Source organism: Tursiops truncatus (assembly GCF_011762595.2).
Source record: "Tursiops truncatus isolate mTurTru1 chromosome Y unlocalized genomic scaffold, mTurTru1.mat.Y SUPER_Y_unloc_1, whole genome shotgun sequence".
Taxonomy (NCBI): domain Eukaryota; kingdom Metazoa; phylum Chordata; class Mammalia; order Artiodactyla; family Delphinidae; genus Tursiops; species Tursiops truncatus.
The window spans coordinates 3,913,583-3,937,272 of record NW_022983136.1 but is presented as its reverse complement, the minus strand read 5'-3'; the positions used below and the strand labels follow the sequence as shown (position 1 = coordinate 3,937,272).

Here is a 23,690-nt window from a genome sequence, read left to right as displayed (position 1 = left end):
CAGCTGGGGCTGGAGTGATGGACTCCTCAGTTTGCCCAGGGGAGTGAGTGATCCATTGACCTCTCCAAAGTCAGGCCAGGCTTGCTGGTTGTCCCCAAGGTGTTCCTTGGGAGGAATATCTGATTTTTTGTTGAGTAAGAGTTCATTGAGGGTAACAGAAAGTAGAATGTTCTTCCTTTATTTTTTTTCAAATTAATTATTTATTTATTAACATCTTTATTGGTGTATAATTGTTTTACAATGGTGTGTTAGTTTCTTCTTTATAATAGAGTGAATCAAGCTGTGTCTCCCAAGCTAACACTGGCACTCGGCATCTCTGTGTTGCACACCCGGTGATCAGGTGTGGGAGGTCAGGTTGGAGAAGGTCCTAACAGGACAAAATATAATTTGTGAGCCAAAAGACAGGAGGCGAACAGTGATCAGTTTACCCTGATTTAGGATTAGGGGACGATTTAGATGGTGATCGTCATAATTGATTTACATGCAATGGTCATGCTAAAATTAAAGACCATAAGCGAAATTAAATTTGTTTAGGTGCAAACAGAGGGGAGTGGATAATTCAGGTCAAGATGGCAGGGGCAGAGCAGGTGAGAGGTCCAAGAACTTCTGGTGGTCACAACTTTAGGAGCAGTCTTTGCCCTGTGCAAATGTGGGGGTGGCGTTGTAGGGGATGTTTATAGGGTCCTAGGATGCGTCTTTTGGCAAGTGTTCTAAAGTGAGTCTCTATTAGACAGCATATAGTTAGATCCTGTGTTTTTATCAAGTCAGTCAATGTATTTATTTTGACTGGAGTTTAATTAATTTACATTTGAAATAATTACTGATAGGGAAGGATTTACTGTTACCTTTGCTGTTTTCTGTATGTCTTGAGTGTTTTGGTCCCTTATTTCTTCTTTTAATGTCTTTGTTTTGTCAACTTTCTGTAGTGATATGCTTTGATTCCCTCCTTATTTCCTTTGTGTATATTCTATACATATTTTCTTTCTGGTTACCGTGGGGATTATATAAAACATCTTTCAGTAGTAATAATATATTTTAGATTGGTAGCGTCCATGGTGTATAAAAACTATGTATTTTTAGGTTCACTGTCTCCATATAGGTGTCAAAAATTATGTCTTTATATATATTGTATCCATTAACATAGATATAATTTTTTTGTTTCATAATAGAGTTAAAAGATGGACCCACATTACAGTGGTACAAGGTCCTTTATTTACCTGGGTATTTAACTTTATGGGAGAATCTTGTAATCCATGTAACTTTGTGTTGCTATAGAGCATCATTTTGTTTCAACTTCAAGGACTCCCTTTAGAATTTCTTCTAGGGAAGTTCTTGTGGTAATGAATTCCTTCATCGTTTTTGTTTTGTGTGTGTGTGTTTTTTAATCTGGGAAAAGCCTTAATTTTTCCTCCAATTTTGAAGGACAGTTTTGCAGATGTTGTAATGTTGTATTCTTGGTTAACAGTTATTTTCTTGCACACTTTTAATTTTATCATCCACTGCCTTTTTGCCTGCAAGATTTCAGCTAAGAAATTGGTTAATAATTTTATAGAGGTTCCCATGTTTGTGATGAGTCACTTTTCTCTTACTGCCGTTGAGATTCTGTCTTTGGCTCTGTCAGTGCCATCAGCTGGATACATTTCGAGCCTTTAAGTAGACCCTTACAGTTTACCTTTTACCAGTAAAATATGAAACACAGGACTATCTTCAGATACTAGGGAGAGGAAATCAAAAGATGCAACCACAGTTTGACCCTTAGACTCTTCATTGATTTAGAAATGAGACAGGTAATATGCCATGTTCCAGTTGTCCAATGGAAGATTGTTTCTGGTTATATTAATTTGTGCCTTCCTATATCCAGGAAAGAATCCCTCCCACAACCCTGACAGGGCTGGGGAGGTTTAGTGTGAGTTCTGAATCCCATGAGGGTAGTGCAAAGTGGTGGAGATGGTGTCCTCTCAATTGTAATATAGAATTTTTGCCAAGAAGGTGAACTTCTCAGAGTTAATAGATGACTTAATTAATATATATTAACTCTAAAGGGGTAAACATTTCACATGCTTTTAGAATGCTAGTTGAACGGAGCAGTGAAGAAAGCAGGCAGCACATTTCACTGCCATGAGATAGGATTTATTTGTAGTAGTGGAAAAAGCAAGCCCTGTGAGTATTTTATTTTTAGTTCATCTTTAACCATGGATGCTCTAATGTTAGGCTGCTGTCATAATAAATTAACTTGCAGATTTTCTTTGGGGTGGGTACTGCTGCTTTGAAGGAATGGTAAGTAACACCCATGTTTTTTTTCTGTAAAGGTGGATGTGACTACTGCCCACTGGATCGATGGCGTGGCAGTGGTGAGCATGGACCGCAGTGGCCTGATTCCAAAAGAGCTCTGTGTACCTGAAGGCATTATATCTTCTGGCTTGTGTGAACTGGGCTCAGAGAAAGGTCAGGAGGCTGCCATGAGCTCTTTAGGTGGCCCTGGGTTTTCTTCAGAAAGAAGTCCAGAGATGCAGTTCAAACTGAATATACCCGAGACAGTGGAGGCTTCTGCTGTCTCTGGAGAACCCCCAGATGCTTCAGTGCTGTTTACAAAACACCACCTAGTATACAAAAAAGCGTTATACCTACAAGAGAAACATTGGGCTTAGATAGCTCTGCCAGTGCCAGATACAGCCCTTTCAACATCAGGGGTGCTAATTACCAGCAGATGCCCTGGGTCAATCCTTACATGGAGCAGGCCATGCCAGCCATCTCTCCTTTCCACAGCTCACCAAATAAGTATTCACTGTTCAGTGAATACAAGACCTTGCCACTTCAGCAGTCTCACAGCTTAGCCCAGCCGCTGTATTCTCCAGTTTTCGCAAATGGGCGAAAACTGTCAGTCCCTCACTCTGTCAGTCCCTACATCCCATCATCTCTTGCTTCAGCTGTGAGGCTCCCAGTGCCTTCAGACTCTCCACCTGTCCCGCCTCTGGTCCACTGTGCAGACAAAAGCCTGCCCTGGGAGATGGACGTCAGTCCTGGGAACCTGTTTAATTCCCACTCACATTTCCACGTTCAGAACAGTGAGCACTCTAGGGTGCTCTCTGCCAAGGTAGTCACCCATGGCCAGCTGGAGGACACAGCTCCTCTACTGCCCCCCTCCCCTTGGCCTTTACCAAGAGTCCGCTTTCCTTCCCAGCCCAGTGCAGACACCTACTCTGAATTTCATAAGCACTATGCCACGATTTCCACCTCGCCCTCCATTTCCCTGTCAAAGCCATATATGACGGTCAGCAGCGAGTTCCCCGTGGCCAGGCTCTGCAGCAGCAAATATCTGAAGACTCCAGAAGGAGGCAGAAGTACTCAGCCAGTTCCTGAGCACATCTGGAAAACAGCAGGTGAACACAGAAAAGGTGTCTGCTCACCTCCTGTGTTGGAGAAGCAGATGGTTACCAAAGATGTCACTAATAAGCCCCTAGACTTGTTTTCTGAAGTGGTGGGCGTAGATGCTTCCACAGCTGACCACATGAAAAAGATGGCTCCCAAGGTCCTGGTTTACAGCAGAACTGGAAGTGGCCAAGTGCTCTCCAGAAGTGAGATTCCGAAAGAAACACTGTCTCCTCCAGGAAACAGCTGTACTGCCTGTAGATCTGAGATCACTAACATGGCTACCTCACCCTGGGTGGTGCCTGGACCAAGGTGTAACAAAGAGAACAATGGCAAAGGCCTGCCACTGAAAAACAAGGCCTTGGACTGGGCCATCTCCCAGCTGCACAGTTCTTCACGTCTCCAAGTGGGAAACACAGGTACTGCAGTCACTAACGTTTCGGGGTCAGTGCTGAGCACGGGTCACCCAGCCTTTTTGTTGCCAGTCCCAAATGCCAGTGCAGATGGCAACAAGACTAGCAGGAGCTCCATGGATTCCATGGCATGTTTTAATCAACACATGGGCCAGCCCCTGGCCACAACTGCCAAGCATGGCAGTGGCATCAGCAGCAAGGGCACCAAAGCCAGCAACCCAGAACCGAGTTTCAAAGCAAATGAGAATGGCCTCCCACCAAATTCAATATTTCTATCTCCAAATGAGGCGTTCAGGTCCCCACCAATTTCTTACCCTAGGAGTTACCTCCCTTACCCAGCACCTGAAAGCGTGCATCTGAGTCGCGTCTCCTTACATGGTGAGCAACCTATCTACCCTCACCCAGTTTTGTTGCCAAACAGTACTGTCTTTCCCGGGCACCTTGCCACAAAGCCTAGATTGCCCTACAGGGTACCCTTGGGCCAGCCAGAGTTTGTGGCCAACCAAGATGTGTTGGATATGGTGCAGCCCATTATGCCCACTAAAGAAGAGAAAACAGAGAAGTTGTCCTGGTCCCACGACAGAGCCTCCTATGAGGACTCAGCCGTTTGGAATCAGTTTCCTGAGGTGTTGGAAGCTAACAGCACCACGTTACATCCACAAGTCTCCACTGAAAAGAACGTAAATGCAAGCCTTATCTGGAATCAAGGGAAAACTCTCATCAGGAGTGATAGTCTTATCTGTGTACATCTTCTCAAGGAAGAGCCAGGTGCGAAACCTGATGCAGACCTATCCAAAGCCAGGTTCATGGCTGAGAGTGTTGGCCAGAGTGCTGAGCCCACCAAACCCCCAACTGGCCCAGCCCTGCAGCCACGCCAGGATTTTATTGCCCTGAAAGAGGAGTCGGGGCAGATCAGTGACTTTCAGGAAGCTTGTACTTTCAAACAAGCTCCAGGCCAGTCTGTCTTCCGTTTAAGCACGGAGAATATTCCAGTGGGAACCAACAAGGAGAACCTGGCGATGTCGGTCTTTATTCCTGGAGCCAAGCCTTGGGAATGATGGCCCTGGGGTAACTTCTGGTGAAACCCAAAAGGATCCCAAACCACTTTGCTTGGGCAGTGCCCCACCGAGTGTGGACATCACCCCCATTTATACCAAGGATGGAGTTGATGAGGCAGAATCAAACAATATCAAAGTTCTGAAACCAAAGCCATCTAAGCTGGCAAAGAGAATTGCAAACTCTACTGGTTATGTGGGTGACCAGTTCAAATGTGTCACTACTGAACTGTATGCAGATTCCAGGCAGCTCAGCCGGGAGCAGTGGGCATTGCAGGTGAGCCCCGCACCCAAATTTCAGGAGGTTGAGTAGTTGTCAGTGTTTTAAATGTATGAAGAGGATTGGGGGGACATGGTAGGGCAGGACAGTAGGCAGATTTAATTAATGAAGCTTATGGTAATTGAAATGTTTGAAAGGTCTCCAGTAAGGGGAGTACATGGTAGGACTTAGGAGGTTCGTGTATCTGCATACTCCAAATTATTGTGTAGACTCTAAAAGGACTTCACTCAAATGCTAATATCAGAAGTTTTAATAATTGCAAAGATTGTATGATGTTTACAAGTTGCTTTAATTTCTGTGCTGTTACTGTATGTTAACAGTTATACCTAGAATTGCTGTTCAGAATGCCCTATGTGGTGATAGTTGGTGGAAGTGTGTGGGAGCTGCATGTCTGTGGCATTCGTGCAGCCTTCACACACACCCCTTGCATAATGAGCTATAGCCTGTTACTAAACTCAGTAGTGAATTATCATTCATGCAGGAATTTATCAAGATTTTTAGCATTATTTAAAAGATGAATAAAGTCAAATTATTGCTGTAAAGTCATGAAAAAAGTTGGCACATGTTTATAAAAATGGATAAAGTTATGTAAATGACTCATTGAATGCCCACCTTAATTACATGAATAGAAGGATTGCAAAAGGACAGTATTACATCTACCTGGCTCACCATCAGTTCTGCAATTTTCTGTTTTTCAAATTATTTTTACTAGAATATTACATAAACTTTTAGAATTAAATTTTATTACAAAATATTTGAAGGGAAGCTTATAGCTTATGCCCATCTTTGTTCATTGTGCATCTCTTCTTACTACTGTTTTATCTTTGTTGTTTTTATCTCCAAATGAGAATGTATTTTTGCAATAGTGTGTTCATGAATATATATACATGCAGCATATGTATTTGCATGCCAAATTTTATGAAAAGGATACGGTAAAACAGCTTTATTTCATAAATTGTATTTGTTTTCAGGCAAACCGTTTTTTGGAGATACTTTCCTTTAAGATAAGGCAACTAAAACGTCTTTAATGGTAAGCTGTACTTTTTCCATATTCATTCTCTTTCTAGCGTGCAATGTTGCGCTTCTTGGAGATGGAGAGGAAAGAGAGAAAATGTGGCCACCCTGCAACCAAAGACTCTGAGGTGTGCAAGTTCAGCCCTGCTGACCGGGAAAGGCTGAAAGGAAATCGGGGCAAAAAGTGGAAGAAGGTAACCCTGGAGGCCATTGACAACCAGAATGATAGTGAGAGAGGTAAGTAGCTTGAGTGTGGTACCACATCTATGAGAATGGGGTTGAGTCTATTCTCAGAGTTGAGAGGAAGGAATTCACTCTGCAGTTTGGTGGCTGCAGGGGGAAATAGGCTGCTCTTTCAGTCTGCAGAGTGAAGGGTTGATTGTCCTTTCGAAAGCTGTGGCATCCAAGAAAGAAGCACCTAGGGTGGGTTATTTCTTGGGACATATATCCTTTTTCAAAGAAGCACTGGCCCTGAATTTAGAAATACTCTAATATGGTACGTCTCTGGGTACATCTCTGTGGCAGTGGCCTACAAAAAGGTGAATTAACTTGAAAATGTGGTGGTCAAGATTTTCATTTACTCTATGATAATATAGGCAGTTGAGGTAAATTTTCACTTTAGAAGACAACGTATGAGTTAGGTTCTTAAAACTAGGACGTGCATAAATAGGAACCATCAGTGGGAAGGACAAGGAGGCATTCATCCCTTCCTTCTCAAACACGCAGTGACGGTCTTCTTTGCCAGCTGTTTGGCTGGGTCAGACTTAGGACCTGCTCAGTGGAAATGGCTGGGCAGGAATTGGAAGAAGGCTGAGTCAAAGAGCTTCATGAAACTTTTTAGGTCAGGAAACCTCTCTTACACTACAGCATGTGTATGTTTTGTAAACTACTTTGAGTTTTGAACAGAGATTCCCAATGCCTCTTCTGTAGAGGAAATAAGTTTTAACAAGGTTAGCTTTTGCTGGAGTTTCCATAATTACCTGCAGAGGATGGAATTTAGATCATTGGTAAGTCTTAAACAATCAATACTTCCCCATTTTGTTTAGTGCTAACTGGGCATGGCTCAATAGTAGAGAGGTTGCTTTGTTGCTGTGATGACTTGTAAATGTTGCCGTGGTGATGCTTTTGTGAGGAAATGCTGTGGTACAACATGATATATTATGGGACATATGTGCTGTGAATCATATGACCGTGCTGCAGGAAGCAAGTGTTAAACATAGACATGGGGCTTCCCTGGTGGCGCAGTGGTTGAGAGTCCGCCTGCCGATGCAGGGGACACGGGGTCGTGCCCCGGTCTGGGAGGATCCCACGTGCTGCGGAGCGGCTGGGTCCGTGAGCCATGGCCGCTGAACCTGTGCGTCCGGAGCCTGTGCTCCGCAATGGAGGAGGCCACAACAGTGAGAGGCCCGCATGCTGAAAGAAAAGAAAAGAAAAGAAAAGAACATAGTCATGGTAACATCTGCCTAGACTGCAAGACCAAGGACATGTGACTTTCTGTTTTTAGAAAAGTAGCTACAATGGCATATCCTCATGGTCAGTGCACCTACATATCTCTTTGTCTGTCTTCTTTGTCTTCAAGGGTAGTCATTTGGATAGGCCTTAAAATGACCTCAATTGCAAAAGACTAAATTGGTATCTGCAGGAATGTGCTGTATAGCTTCTCTCCCATGTAGGTTGTATAGCCTGTGTATCTTGCACAGTCATAGGTGTTCTTCAGGAGCCCTCTTGAGAGGGCTTCATTTAAGAGAATCCAGATCTTTGCTGTGAGAGGCAGCACTGAAAAGGTCTCAGTTCTATTTTTTTTTCTTGTAGTGTCTTAAGTGGGTATTTGGGGAAAGGGTGGATGGACCTAGTTTGGGAAAAAGATCCTCTTGTGAAAAGCAGAAGAAAACATAAACTGTGTGTGTGGATGAGTGATTTCAGTGAACCATGACTTTAGCAATGGAGCTTTCTGATAATAGTTCAGAATGAGGCGCCACAGACATCACACTTTGGGGTCCCTGGGGACAAGGCATGAGGAGACTGTAAGTTCAGGCACAGGAGTCCCATGCCTGGCTGAGCGGGAAGGGCAACACATGGGCTGCATGCTCCCAGACCTGGTGGGTGAAGGGGCACCCTCTGCACCCAGGCAGGTTTTACCAGGTGGGAAGCCTAGAGCCTGTCAGGAAAGGGCTCTTTCTGTGGGGGTGCTGTCATTCAATGAGGAGCAGGGAGATGAGGTTACCAGTGAATCACTCTTTGCCAGCACATGTGAAATAAGTCATCACAAGTGTTCTGGGTATTTTCTGTGGGCAGAAGATGCCAGCCAAAAAATCAGGTGGGTGAGATATAAACTAATATCACTTTTACGAAGTTTGCATGAGGGTGAAAACTTAAGTAGAAAATATTCTCCTTGAGAATGATGCCTGTTTAGGAATGGTTGAAACTGTTATTAGAGATACAGGTGATTACATGACACCTGAAGTTAAAATGTAAAATTTGGACTTGGAATCTGAAACACTTGTGCTGATAAACTGATTCTTAATCTGATGATAAGTTATATGACAAGGAAGATAGGGTCCTGTCTATTCAACAACTGTTTTGTTGTTCATCTGGAACACACAAAGTATCACCTAGCTAATCAGTCTTCAAACCACCTGTCTTGAGACATCCGTGAAAGGCATACGTGCCAATGAAAGGGATAGAAGTACATAGTGTCACGGGGGTGCTGAGATATCAAGGACCTTTCTCCTGGACAGGAAATGGTAACAGTTACATGGTTTCAGTGATACGGTTTTCACTTTAAGTGTGATGAGAGGACAGAGAAGGATTAGCAGTAACTAGATTGATTTCTTTGAAGTTGCCTGTGAACCTGTACATACACTAATAAACTTTGCTAAAGGGTTCCTCGTCCTAGTGCCATTGGTCTTCTCAGGTTCCCTGCATTCCTCTGCTTATCTTGAAGGTTGCAGTAGTAGCCTGGGCTGTAGGCCCAGAACATATAGTAGAGACCATATGCTTTGTCCCATAAGGGATGTGGGCTGTCTTTCACCACTTTGTTTACTGTCCCTTTTCCTTCATCATTTTTCCTGTTGACCCAAGTGAGTATTAGTGTTTTTCTTTCTGTAGGTGATATTTGGTAGATACTTGGTCTGTTTATTATATCAGCCTTCACTTAATTGAAAATATGGACATATGTTTTCATAGAGGTTTTCAGGTCAGTCTTGGCTTGCTTAGATTTTGCTGCCAAAAGAAAGGACCATGTATGCTTAAAAGGACTGCATATGCTTCGTGCCTCATTTTGGTTGTTTCCTTCATGCCCCCAACTGTAAAAGCATGAAGTTACTAGTCCATTCAGTATAGAAGATAAGGCATTTGTATTTTGAACAGTTGTAGTGGAAGAGCTCTGTTCTCATACCACTTCCAGGGCAGTATAGTAATGATTACATACAACCTACAGGCCCTTGGAAAGGTGCTCGTACCCCTTCTTCCCGGTTGCTAGATACTTAAGCCCCAAGATAGCTAAAGACAGAGAGACAAAGTCTCCCAAGACTTACGTTCCAGCAAAGAGAGTGACCACACCCCTCCTCCCTTCCTATACTCCCATTACTGATGTGTAAGACAGGCTAACTAACCCACCCCGCCAGGGTACTTTTTGATTAATTTGTAGTTATTTCTCCATTAGATGACTGGCCTGAGAGGGAAATGACAGGTGTGCATTGAATTAACAGGGCTCCATCCCAAAAAGCAGCGCTACTTGCTCCATCTTACAGAACGGGAGCATCAGGTGTTGGCGGCAGAGAGCAAACCTTTCTGGCAAGGCAGGAAGGAAGTGACCCAGGCTGTTAAGCCTGAGGTCATTGCCCAGAGCAGTGAAATCTCTGGAGAGAAACCCAGCAGAAAGAGTGCAGAGGCCAAAGGCAACAGAAGCTGGTTGGAGGAGTTCCTCAAATCGAGTAACAATGATCAAGGTACACGGGGGGCCTCTCCTGGAGGGTGGGTCACCTGTCGTCTGTGGCAAAGGGTCCTGGACAGGACCTGAGCACCATCGAAGTTGGCTGAGTAGTACGTGGTAGGTGGGGAGTTCTCTCCTGAGGTCCTACTAGCCTCCATACTTCTTCCTTCTGCAATGTACAGTGAGGAGCTCAGTTGAAAGGAGGGAGATTTATTTCTTGGGCTTTTCTTACCCAGACCATGGCTGCTCAGGAAGGTAAGTCTTGTTGACCCTGTGGCATGACAGTGCCCTCATTCCAGCACCTTAGTATGTCAGTTTGGTAGTTCCTTAGAATGTAGGCTGGTTGTCCTTGGTTGGGAAGGTCCTGCATCTGAGCCCACTAGGTGGGGGTGTAAAATCATGAAGAGCTGACTCTTGCTCTCTTGTCATGGTTCTTTGAACAAACATGACACTCATTTTGTGGGTTAACTTATTTGCTGTTTGAATTTGAGTCATTAAAATATTAAGGCTTGGGCTTCCCTGATGGCGCAGTGGTTGAGAGTCCGCCTGTTGTTGCGGGGGACACAGGTTCGTGCCCCGGTCAGGGAAGATCCCGCGTGCCGCGGAACGGCTGGGCCCGTGAGCCATGGCCGCTGGGCCTGTGCGTCTGGAGCCTGTGCTCCGCAACAGGAGAGGCCACAACAGTGAGAGGCCCACGTACCGCAAAAAAAAAAAAAAAAAAATTAAGGCTTTGAAATGTAATTAGTATACCTTTGAAAACTGAAGTGATCAGTGTTAACAGTAGTTTTTTCTTCCTGTACCAGCTAAAACTTGTAACGCACGTTTCTGCCTTCCCTACACCTCACCCCTCCACCCCCCCTTTTAGACTTTCCTGTATCCTCCAGCTCCGTGCCCACGAAAAGGCTTTTATCTACCACTGTGGGCAACCAAATGCAGCCCCAGCCAAGCTGCACATCAGGCTTGATGATGCATACCAAACAGCAGAGAATTAAACAAAGCCATAAGCCAGGTGTACTGCACAGAGATGATCAAGAGGATTGCCAGGGTGCCATGCTGCTGCAGAAATACACTAAGGGCACTGAGAAAACATCTGGGAAGAGACTGTGCAAAACCAAGCATTTGATTCCTCAGGGGCCCAGGCGGTGCACCTCACTGAAAAGCGACAGTGCAGATAGCCAGGTACCTTTTGACATCTCCTCCTGAATCAGGCTTGTGCAGGCACTCCATAAGTTATTGCTTGCCTACCTGTTTCCTGCTTCTCAAAGAACAAAGCTTTCCTTTTCCTGATCTCATTCCCCAAGTTGACTCACTTGTCCTAGCGACCATATCTCCTAGGTGGTGATGAAGTTTCAAACTAGTACGAATGAAATCCTTTCCCCAGTACCCTCTGACACCCCTCCCTCCTCCAAACACCTGAAAAGGAAAAAGTGCCTCCTTCTCAGGTTTGTAAGTCAGGGCAAGAATCAGCTGTTGGAAGATGGCCTTAAATGTTTGTACTGCCTGGTTTTGTGATAGGTGAACATCCAGAGATTCCGAAATCAGCCTGAGCTCACTTCTAACTGCGAACAGTCACCAGCCAAGCAGGACCAGAAGTACTTCAACAGTGTGCAGCAATTGCTGCCAGCTTCACAGACCTCACAGCTGCTATACTCAGGGTCATCTCCACAGACAACCCAGTGTCGCCCTTTGCACCCGAAAGCACGGAGACTTTCTGTCAATAAGAATACTGGAGAGACCCTCCTGCAGCGGGCTGCCCGACTTGGCTACGAGGTGGGTGTCCTCGTGTGTGTTTTTGTGGGTTCCTAGATTCAGAAATCACTGGCCACTCCTCCGTGACATGCGGTAGGAGGGTGCACTGCCTGGGACCAGGGCAGGGGAGGAGATGGCATTCAGAGCCCAGCGCCCTTCACATTAGGAGCTGGGCTTAGGTATTCTCCCAGGATGTTTATATTAGCCCTGCTGGTGCTGCCCTTCTTTTGGTGACTTGTTCAGTCAGGGTGTGAAAAGAAAGGCCGCTCTGATATTTACTTTGTTTAAGCAGGTGGCTTGGTTTGGCATCCTCTAGGCTTGCTCACTTACATCTGCTATCAAATTTGACATAATTCAGGGCTTGTGGAAATAAGCCTTTTGGATTCTGATTAGCAAGGGGAAGAGAACTTACTAGCCCCATTTTGGCTTGTTTATGAACAGATACACATGGGGGTCAGCTGTTGGTCAGTGTCTGCAGGGTAGGTGCTGAGGCAGCAGGGTTGTGGAAATGGAGGGGGACAGACCTCTATTCCTGAGAGGGTAGGAGAGCCCAAGGGCAGATGAGAGGAGGGACTTAGACTTTGCTCCGAACTCCCTGCCCATTTCACCTGCATTTCCCCACCTAGCGTGGCTGATGTCAGTGGTAGATTGTATTGTCTCAGCACTCGTTCTAAGCCCACAAGATCATGGTAACGCATTTCATCCTTTCAGCCTTTTCGTGTGGTAGTAACAAGTATTATCTTGACTTCAGATGAGGAATTTGAACCCCAGAGGGGTTAAAGTGCTACTTATGCAGGTAGCAGTTCACCAGTATGGCTCCAAAGCCAAGCCCCCCCATCTTCCCTTCTCTCCCCTACCCCACTGCTCTCCAAGGACTGTGTCACATTGGAATTGCCCTACTTACAATTTGAAATATCTGTGAAATAGATTACTGCCACTGTGCATCTTTACCACCACACAGGATTTAACTGAAACTGTGTCTCCTTCACCTTGGCCAGATTTGTGCTGCTGTCCAGTGTCCCGTGAGCCCTTTCTGAGTGCCCAGTTGTAGGTCTCCCATTGACCCTGAGCACACTTCATGAGTGGGTGGGAAGTTGTAAGTAAGCTAGCACCCTGTGGGACAGTCCTTTGAAACAGTAGCATTTTCTTAGTCTGGGATATTTTTAATTTGTGCCAACAAAAACAGTTTGATTTTGTTTGGGAATGGGTGGGGTACCCTTCAGATATTCCCAATTTCTAGTGTTAAAAAATAAACCAGAAATGTATTGTATGGGAGACTTGCCTGGCCTCATAACCATTCTGACTGTTGGTGACAGCAGTTATCATTTGTTTAGAAGCCACCACCCTTAAAAATTAGGAGGCATGTATTTAACCAACTTGCCTGCAACAGAGAAGGGTTTTCAGGTGGTTATCACATTTAGGTTACATTTCTCTAGCCGGGGCTATTGATTTGACCTTTTGACTCTCAACACTAGACATGAGTTATAAGTTTCATAGGTCATGTAAACTTGAAGTTGGGGTTTGACCTCTCTTGTCTGCAATTTCCCCAGGTGTTGAGTAAGAATAATCCTGTTCCTGGTATCTCATAGGTATTTCTGTGGGATAACATAAGATACATTCATTTGCAGAAATGAAAAGTACTATGTGATAGTAACACAGTTGAGTTGACAGTTGATGGCAGAAAGTCTGACCTGGTTACTGCTGCTTTGTTGCCACCCTCCACGTGAAGAGAGTTGAAATACCCATTAGCTATCATGTCTTTTTATTTCTGTGTACCCTTGAATTAGCTGTGGTAGTGATGAAGGTCTCCAGATGAAGGCCATAATTGTGAGAGCAAATAAACCCTGGGTTGATAGGATACCAGGTGGGCTGCCAAGATCTGGGTAAATTCATCTGTACAGAGCAGTCAGTGCCTTTCAGAGCCTTGTGACAGGGCCTCACCCTGGCTGGAGCACAAAACTCATTAGCTTTGCAGGTGTTCACTCGAGTCTGCCTAGTGAGGGCCTGCTAAAAGAGCAGCTTCATGCGGTATCCCAGTTCAGTAACCAGGGCTTCGGTGCAGGTGGCCTGGGAGTCCAGAGGATTGTGGGCTCTCTGGCAGATTAGGATCTGAATGAAGGAATCCATTTGTGGGCGTGCCTTCTCTCTTTCTTCTCTTGTTTTGGGAGGGAGCTGCTGCAGTGACCCAAAGTAACAGGGTGCTGATGGCCAGGTTTGCCAGCATGTCACATTAGGTTCATGGGATGAGCAAATGGAATATCCTAGTTAGCTCCCAAGTGGGTGGTCACCTTTGGTTGATGTGTCCTTGAAAAGTCATAAAAGGCTTCTCACTTCTGTGAGTGGCTGGAATGGCCCTTGTTTTAAATTTAGCAGGTGAGTTATTTAAGAGTTGTCACAATGAGGCCTGCTGTGACTCCAGTGAGCTCCCCCTTAACAAGTATTGGGTCCCCTGTAGTCTCCATCTACTTTGTTTCCTTTGTTGTCAGAACATGATAGCTCTCTGCTGAGCATGCCTTGTAGGAAAACAGTGTAACTTGTTTATTGGTGGCACATTTTGTTCTATATTTATGAAACTTTCTTAACCAAGGTGATAAAACATTGAATAAGTTGCTTCTCTTGTGTAGTGGGAGTATATCTGTGTATATATTTACACATTTTTAATAAACTATTTTTTTAATAAACTATTTTTTAGCAGCTTTAGGTTTTTAGAATTGAGCAAAAATACAGAGTTCCCTGTATTTGTACAAACTTCTCCCCCCCCCCAAATTCCTATTATTAATGTTTTGTTACAGTTGATATGTTGATAGTGACACATTATTAGTAACTAAAGTTCATAGTTTACATTAAAGTTCACTCTGTTTTCTACAGGCTCTGGTTTTGATTAACTACTGATATTATAACATACCAAAGAAATGAAATTAGTAACAGTGATTCTAATACAAACTCTTTATATTCTGTTCACATTCTGAAAAGTAGGAGGGATACACTTTTACTTAATACGTGAAATGCGTAGGTTGATTCCTGTCACCAACATAAGCAAATATGAAATATTACATTGATTCAACCCCAACTGGGATGGAGAATGAAGCAAAATACAGCACTTTATGTAGTCCATGGGGAGAGCCTCTTATTTTTTTCTGTATTTTTTTATTGCAGTATACTTGCTTTACAATATTGTGTTAGTTTCTGCTGTACAGCAAAGTGAATCAGTTATACATACACATATATCCATTGTTTTAGATTTCCTTCCCATTAAGGTCACCACAGAGCATTGAGTAGAGTTCCCTGTGCTATACAGTATGTTCTCGCTAATTACCTGTTTTATACATAGTAGTGTATATATGTCAGTCCCAAACTCCCAGTTCATCCCACTCACCCCCCATCCCCCTTGGCATCCCATATGTTTGTTCTCTACGTCAGTGTCTCTATTTCTGCTTTGTAAATAAGATCGTCTATACCAGTTTTCTCAGATGCCACATATGTGAGTCAATATACGATATTTATTTTTCTCTTTCTGACTGACTTCACTCTGTATGACAGTCTCTAGGTCCATCCACGTCTCTACAAATGGCCCAATTTTGTTCCTTTTTATAGCTGAGTAATATTCCATTGTGTATATGTACCACATGTTCTTTGTCATTCACCTGTAGATGGACATTTAGGTTGCTTCCATGACCTGGCTATTGTAAATAGTGCTGCAATGAACATTGTGGTACATGACTCTTTTTGAATTATGGTTTTCTCAGGGTGTATGCCCAGTAGTGGGATTGCTGGGTCGTATGGTAGTTCTATTTTCAGTTTTTATAGGAACCTCAATACTGTTCTCCGTAGTGGCTGTATCAGTTTACATTCCCACCAGGAGTGCAAGAGGGTTCCCTTTTCTCCACATTCTCTCCAACATTTATTGTTTGTAGATTTTTTGATGATGGCCATTCTGACTGATGGGAGGTGATATACCTCCTTGTAGTTTTGATTTGCATTTCTCTAATAATTAGTGATGATGAGCATCTTTTCATGTGCCTCTTGGCCATCTGTATGTCTTCTTCAGAGAAATTTAGGTCTTCTCCATTTAGGTCTTCCACCCATTTTTTGATTGGGTTGTTTGCTCCATGAACTGTTTGTATATTTTGAAGGTTAATCCTTTGTCCGTTGCTTTGTTTGCAAATATTTTCTCCCATTCTGGAGCATTGTCTCTTCGTCTTGTTTATCGTTTCCTTTGCTATGCAAAAGCTTTTAAGTTTAATTAGGTCCAATTTCTTTACTTTTGCTTTTATTTTCATTACTTTAGGAGCTGGGCAAAAAAGATCTTGCTGTGGTTTATGTCAAAGAGGGTTTTTCCTATGTTTTCCTCTAAGAGTTTATAGTGTTCTAATTTACATTTAGGTCTTTAATCCATTTTGAGTTTATTTTTGTGTATGATGTTAGGGAGTGTTCTAATTACATTCTTTTACATGTAGATGTTCAGTTTTCTCAGCATCACTTATTGAAGTGGCTGTCTTTTCTACATTGTATATTCTGGCCTCCTTTGTCATAGATTAGGTGACCATAGGTGTGTGGGTTTACCTCTGGGCTTTCTGTCCTGTACTATGGATGTATCTTTCTGTTTTTCTGCCAGTACCATACTGTCTTGATTACTGTAGCTTTATAGTATAGTCTGAAGTCAGGGAGCCTGATTACTGCAGCTCCATTTTTCTTTCTCAGGTTTGCTTTTGCTATTTGAGGTATTTTGTGGTTCTATACAAGTTGTAAAATTTTTTGTTCTAATTCTGTGAGAAATCCCATTGGTAACTTGATAAGGATTACATTGATTCTGTAGATTGCTTTGGGTAGTACAGTCATTGTCACAATGTTGATTCCTCCAATCCAAGAACATGGTATATCTCTCCATCTGTTTCTGTTGTCTTTGACTTCTTTCATCAGTATCTTGTAGTTTTCTGTGTACTGGTCTTTTGCCTCCTTAGGTAGATTTATTCCTAGGTATTTTATTCTTTTTGTTGCATTGGTAAATGGGAATGTTCCCTTGATTTCTCTTTCTGATCTTCCATTGTTAGTGTACAGGAATGCGAGAGATTTCTGTGCATTACTTTTGTATCCTGCAACTTTACCAAATTCATGGATGAGCTCTAATAGTTTTCTGGTGGCATCTTTAGGATTTTCTAGGTATAGTATCATGTCATCTGCAAACAGTGACAGTTTTACTTTTCCAATTTGGATCCCTTTTATTTCTTTTTCTTCTCTGATTGCCACGGCTAGGACTTCCAAAACTATGTTGAATAACAGTAGCGAGAGTGGACACCTTTTTGTTTCTGATTTTATAGGAAATGCTTTCAGTTTCTCACCACTGAGAATAGTGTTTGCTGTGGGTTTGTCATATCTGGCCTTTATTATGTTGAGGAATGTTCCCCCTATGCCCACTTTCTGGAGAGATTTTATCATAAATCGCTGTTGAATTTTGTCAAAAAATTTTCCTGCATCTATTGAGATGATCATATGGTTTTTGGGTTTTTTTTTTTTTTTGGATCATATGGTTTTTATCCTTCAGTTTGTTACCATAGTGTATCACAGTGATTGATTTGCATATATTGAAGAATCCTTGCATCCCTGGGATAAATCCTACTTGATCATGGTGTATGATCTTTTTAATGCATTGTTGGATTTATTTTGTTGAGGATTTTTGCATCAGTGTTCAAAAATTTGATATTGGTCTGTAATTTTCTTTTTTTTGTGCTTTCTTTGTCTGGTTTTGGTACCAAGGTGATGGTGGCCTTGTAGAATGAGTTTGGGAGTGCTCCTCTGTGTAATTTTTTCCAGAGTTTTAGAAGGATAGGTGTTAGCTCTTCTGTAAATGTTTGATAGAATTAGCCTGTGAAGCCATCTGGTCCTGGACTTTTGTTTGTTGGAATATTTTTAATCACAGCTTCAGTTTCATTACTTGTGATTGGTCTGTTCATATGTTCTATTTCTTCCTGGTTCAGTCTTGGAAGGTTGTACTTTTCTAAGAATTTGTCCATTTCTTCCAGGTTGTCCATTTTATTGACATACGGCTGCTTGTAGTAGCCTTTGATCCTTTGTATTTCTGCGGTATCAGTTGTAAGGTTTTTTTCATTTCTAATTTTGTTGATTTGAGTCCTCTCCCTCTTTTTCTTGATGAGTATGGCTAAAGGTTTATCAATTTTGTTTATCTTTTCAAAGAACCAGCTTTTCGTTTTATTGATCATTGCTATTGTTTTTTTTTCATTTCTATTTTATTTATTTCTGCTCTGATCTGATCTTCTGATCTGATGATCAGATCTTCTGATCTTTATGATCTTTCCTCTACTAAATTTGGGTTTTATTTGTTCTTTTTTCCCTAGTTGTGTTAGGTGTAAGTTCAGTTTGTTTGAGACTTTTCTTGTTTCTTTTTTCTTTCTTTTTTTTTTTTTTTTTTGTGGTACGCGGGCCTCTCACTGTTGTGGCCTCTCCCATTGCGGAGCACAGGCTCCGGACGCGCAGGCTCAGTGGCCATGGCTCACGGGCCTAGCCGCTCCACAGCACGTGGGATCTTCCCAGAATGGGGCACAAACCTGCTTCCCCTGCATCGGCAGGCAGACTTGTCAATCACTGTGCCACGAGGGAAGCCCTTTTCTTGTTTCTTGAGTTAAGAGTGTGTTGCTATAAACTTCCCAGTTAGAACTGCTTTTGTTGTGTCCCATAGATTATAGACAATGTTTTCATTGTCATTTGTTTGTAGGTATTTTTTTGATTTCCTCTTTGGTTTCTTCAGTGATCTCATTGGTCATTTAGTAGCATATTATTTATCCTCCATGTGTTTGTATTTTTTACAGTTTTTTTTCCTGTAATTTATTTCTAATATCATAGCATTGTGGTTAGAAAAGAGGCTTGATATGATTTCAGTTTTCTTAAATTTACCAAGGCTTTGATTTGTGACCCAGGATGTGGTCTGTCCTGAAGAATGTTCCATGAGCACTTGAGAAGAAAGTGTATTGTGCCACTTTTGGAAGGAATGTCCTATAAATATCAATTAAGTCCATCTTTTTAATGTGTCGTTTAAAGCTTGTGTTTCCTTATTTATTTTCATTTTGGATGATCTGTCCATTGGTGTTAGTGGGTTGTTAAAGTCCCCCAGTCTTATTGTTTTACTGTCAATTTCCCCTTTTATGGCTGTTAGCAGTTGCCTTATGTATTGAGGTGCTCCTATGTTGGATGCGTATATATTTATAATTGTTATATCTTCTTCTTGCATTGGTCCGTTGATCATTATATAGTGTCCTTCCTTATCTCTTGTTACAGTCTTTATTTTAAAGTCTATTTTTCGTGAAACGAGTATTGCTACTCCAGTTTTCTTTTGATTTCCATTTGGATGGAATATCTTTTTCCGTCCCTTCACTTTCAGTCTGTATGTGTTCCTGAGTGAAGTGGGTCTTTTGTAGACAACATATATAAGGTCTTGTTTTTGTATCCATTCAGCCAGCCTATGTCTTTTGGTTGGAGCGTTTAATCCATTTACATTTAAGGTAATTATTGATAAGTTTGTTTCTATTACCATTTTCTTAATTGTTTTGGGTTTGTTATTGTAGGTCTTTTCCTTCTCTTGTGTTTCCTGCCTAGAGAAGTTCCTTTATTATTTGTTGTAAAGCTGGCTTGGTGGTGCTGATTTCTCTTAGCTTTTGCTTCTCTGTAAAGCTTTTGATTTCTCCATCGAATCTGAATGAGATGCTTGCTGGGTAGAGTAATCTTGGCTGTAAGCTTTTCTCTTTCATCACTTTAAGTATATTCTGCCACTCCCATCTGGCCTGCAGAGTTTCTGCTGAAAAATCAGCTGATAACCTTATGGGGATTCCTTTGTATATTATTTTTTGCTTTTCATTTGCTGCTTTTAATATGTTTTCTTTTAATTTAATTTTTGTTAATTTGATTAATATGTGTCTCGGCATGTTTCTCCTTGGGTTTGTCCTGTATGGGACTCTCTGCACTTCCTGGACTTGATTGACTATTTCCTTTCCCATGTTAGGGAAGTTTTTGACTATAGCCTCCAAATATTTTCAGACCCTTTCTCTCTTCTTCTGGGACACCTATGATTCGAATATGGTGCATTTAAGATTGTCCCGGAGGTCTCTGAGATTGTCCTCATTTATTTTCTTTCTTTTTTCTTTATTCTGCTCTGCAGCAGTTATTTCCACCATTCTGTCTTTCAGCTCACTCATTCTTCTGCTTCAGTTATTCTGCTATTGATTCCTTCTAGAATAGTTTTAATTTCAGTCATTGTTTTGTTCATCTCTGTTTGTTCTTTAGTTGGTGTGTTGTGGGGTGTCTGTGGGCTTAGTACTTTAGGCAGCCTGTCTGCTGGTGAGTGGGTTTGTGTTCCTGTCTTGCTTGTTGTTTGGCGTGGGCCGTTCAGCACTGGAGCCTGCAGGCAGTTGGGTGGAGCTGGGTCTTGGAGTTGAGATGGAGACCTGCAGGAGAGCTCTAGGAGAGCGGTTTAATATTCCCTGCGGCTGGGAATTGTCTAGTGTTCCAGCATCCTGGACTTGGTTCTCCCACCCCAGAGGCTCAGGCTCGACCTCCAGCCTGGGAACTAAGACCCAGCAAGCCACACAGCTTGGCATAAAAGGGGAAAAAAAGAGAAAGGGTTGAATGAAAACAAACATTCAACCCCAAGACAAATAGCAATGACAAAACAAGCAAACAGAAACAACAATTAAGAACAAACAAATGAACAGACAGACAAGATCCCAGACAGATGGTAAAAGCAGAGCCAAACAAGAACAACAACAAAAAAAGAAACACGCAAACATACAAAAAAAGAGAAACAAAAAAACAGGGAAACCAAAAAACAAGAGAAAAAAACAGAAACAAAAGAACCCCAAAATGAAATCAAACAATTAAAAACAAAACTGACAAAAACAAAAAAGAAAAAAAGGCAGAATGCAAACTGAAGGAAAAAGGAAAGAAAACAAAGCAAACAGAAAAATGATTAAACAAAAAATAAAGATGAGAAGAAATAGAACATAGAAAAAAACAACAAAATAGAACAAAGGAAAGGAAAAAAACAAGGAAGAAAAACAGAGCAAGAAAAAAGTAACAGAGAAATAGAAATATAAAAATAATTTTAAGAAACTGAAAAAATTTAAAAAACTAAATGAAAAGAAAAATAAATTTTTAAAAACCAACAGAACAGAACAAAACATACACACATACAAAATAAGAAACAAAAACAGAGAAAACAAAAAACAAGAGGACAACTAGACAAACAAAAGTATCCCAATATGAAATCAAACAATTAAAAACGGAAATAAGAAATACAAAGAAATAAAAAATACAAAAGGAGAATGCAAACTGAAGTAAAAAGCAAAAACACAAACACACAAATAAAAAAAGTAAGAAAAGATAAGAACAAATTGAAAAAAGGAAAAAGATAGAAAGTAGAACAAAGGAAAAGAAAAAACACAAGGAAGAAACAGAACAAGGAAAAAGTAACAGAGAAATAGAAATATAAAAAATTAAAAACATATGGAAAGTATAAACAATAGAAATAAAAATAAAAACAAACAAAAAACAAGAGAACAGAACAAAACATAAAAAATAGTAATAATAATATTTTCCTGGGTCTCAGATGTCAGTGTCCTTGCCTCCACCATGAGGCACGGCGAACCTCCGCCTCGCCAGGAGGCCCTCCAAAACCTCTCAGTAGGTCTCTGTTTCCCCTGTGGGCACTGTGGAGGCTGCTCAGACTCTGTCTTGGCCCAACTCCTGCATGTACTAGTACCCAGAGTCCACAACTGCTTAGAGCTAGACCAGTGTCATTTGTGTGAACACTAATCCATTCAGTTATTCCATAGATGCAGGGTTTACCAAGCTGATTGTAGGGACTTAATCTGCGACTTGTGCATTTGCTCAGAAAGATTTTTGTTCTTGTTCCTTAGTTGCCCTGCTCCTGGGGCTCAGCTGTGGTTTTAGCCCCACCTCTGTGTGTGGGCCACCCACAGGGTTGTGCTTCTGAGGCTGCTCTGGAGCACTCGGGTCTGCCCCTGTGAGGGCAGGTTGTGGAGGTGGCACAACTCCCTGGGTTGCGGGAACCCTGGCAGTGACAGGTGCATGAGAAAGCTGGAGGCCGTGGGCACAATAGATGTAGCCCTAATACCTGGCTGTCTGTGCAAGAAGGTTAGCCCTGGAGGGGGCTTTTCTTAGCCCTAGCTGCAGGCACAAGAAGCTCAGCCCTGGTGGTGGCTTTTCCTTGTGCCTGCGGCAGGTGTGACAAAGTCAGCCCTGGAGGAGGCTTTTCTTAGCCTTGGCCGCAGGCATGAGAAGATCAGCCCTGGAGGGGGCTTTTCCTAGTTCCTGGTAGCAGGCCTGAGAAGGTCAGCCCTGGTGGGGGCTTTCGTAGTGCCTGGCGGGGCATGGGGCCAGCACATGGAGAAAGAGGCTGCGATAACAGGCTCCACTCCTGCGTGTCACTCAATGGTGGCTCCTTGCTTCTGTGACAGTCTGGGTTTTCTCTATGATCATTTTCGAGAGGGACTCTTCTTTAATATAAAAACAGAAGCATTTGCTTCCCAGGTTCTGATCTTTACAGGAGCGAGAGGACCTGGCTAACCTCCTGGGTTTCCCTCCCTCTTTAAGGTTAGGGATGTTCTTTACCTCATTTACTCTCTTCTTGTGTGTTGGTTTTCTATATTTTTATCTAAACTTGTATTGTCATCCACTACCACCTGCCAAGTATACCCATCAAATGGGAGTGCTTTTGTACTTACCAATGCATCGTCTAAGGTATTAGCAGCCCTTGACAACACTGTCTCCGTCATCAAGACTTTCACACACACACCTTCCACCAAGATGGATATTGCCTGCCCATGCTACAGTGGGTTCTCAGGCCTGAGGGTGGACGTCTTTGAAAATGGATACTACCAAGCTATGGAGAGATCATTATTATGAGGTTTATTGTGTGCAATCTGATGGCATCCCCTTTTCTCCTCCACGTAGGAATTGGTCTTGTACTGCCTGAAAAACAAGATTTGTGACATTAATCATCAGGACAATGCAGGTTACTGTGCTCTACATGAAGCTTGTGCAGGAGGGTGGCTCCATATTGCTGAACATCTTCTTAAATACGGTGCTGACGTCAACTGCAGTGCCCAGGATGGAACCAGGTTAGTGTTGTGTCTTGCTAGGGCACTAGCAGTGGTCCTCAGGTATGTGGGAAACACTTAAGGAAATATGAGTAATCACATTGATGACAGAGTACTCCAGAATTGAATCAAATGTATATTTCTGGCCAAGTTGAGTATTACTTCAATTTTTCTTATGTTTTTCAATTGAAGTATATAGGTGATTTACAGTGTTGTGTTAGCTTCAAGTATACAGCAAGGTGATTCAGTTATGCCTATAAACATATGTATATTTTTCTGATTCTTTTCCATTACAGTTTATTGCAAGATATATATAGTTCTTTGTGCTATACATTATAAATCCTTGTTGATTGTCTATTTTATATATAATAGTGTGTATATTCATCCCAAACTCCTAATTAATCCCTTCCCCCCTTTCCCTTTTGGTAACAATAAGTTTGTTTTCTATGTCTTTGAGTCTATTTCTGTTTTATAAATAAGTTCATTTGTATCATTTTTTAGATTCTACATATAAGTGGTATCATATGGTATTTGTCTTTGACTTTACTTACTGTGACAATCTCGGAGGTCCATCCATGTTGCTGCAAATAACATTACTTCATTCTTTTTTATGGCTGAGTAATATTCCATTATATATATGTGTCTCATTTTCTCTATCCATTCATCTGTCAGTGGACATTTAGCTTGCTTTAGTGTCTTGACTATTGTAAAAGTGCTGCTGTGAACATTGGGGTATCGTTACTAATTAGA

The 23,690-nt window shown here is 42.1% G+C and overlaps 1 protein-coding gene across 1 annotated transcript in view; it reads left to right on the top strand.

Annotated features, from left to right (window-relative positions):
* Positions 1-569: 569 nt before the first annotated feature.
* Positions 570-23,690, top strand: part of LOC117310651 (BCL-6 corepressor-like) — a 47,291-nt gene continuing 24,170 nt past the window's right edge. Inside the window, 9 exon segments of the mRNA XM_073799791.1 lie at positions 570-587; positions 2,310-2,571; positions 2,574-4,812; positions 4,814-5,114; positions 6,185-6,368; positions 9,842-10,081; positions 10,931-11,244; positions 11,581-11,835; positions 22,795-22,961. Coding sequence (XP_073655892.1) covers positions 570-587; positions 2,310-2,571; positions 2,574-4,812; positions 4,814-5,114; positions 6,185-6,368; positions 9,842-10,081; positions 10,931-11,244; positions 11,581-11,835; positions 22,795-22,961 — 3,980 coding nt within the window.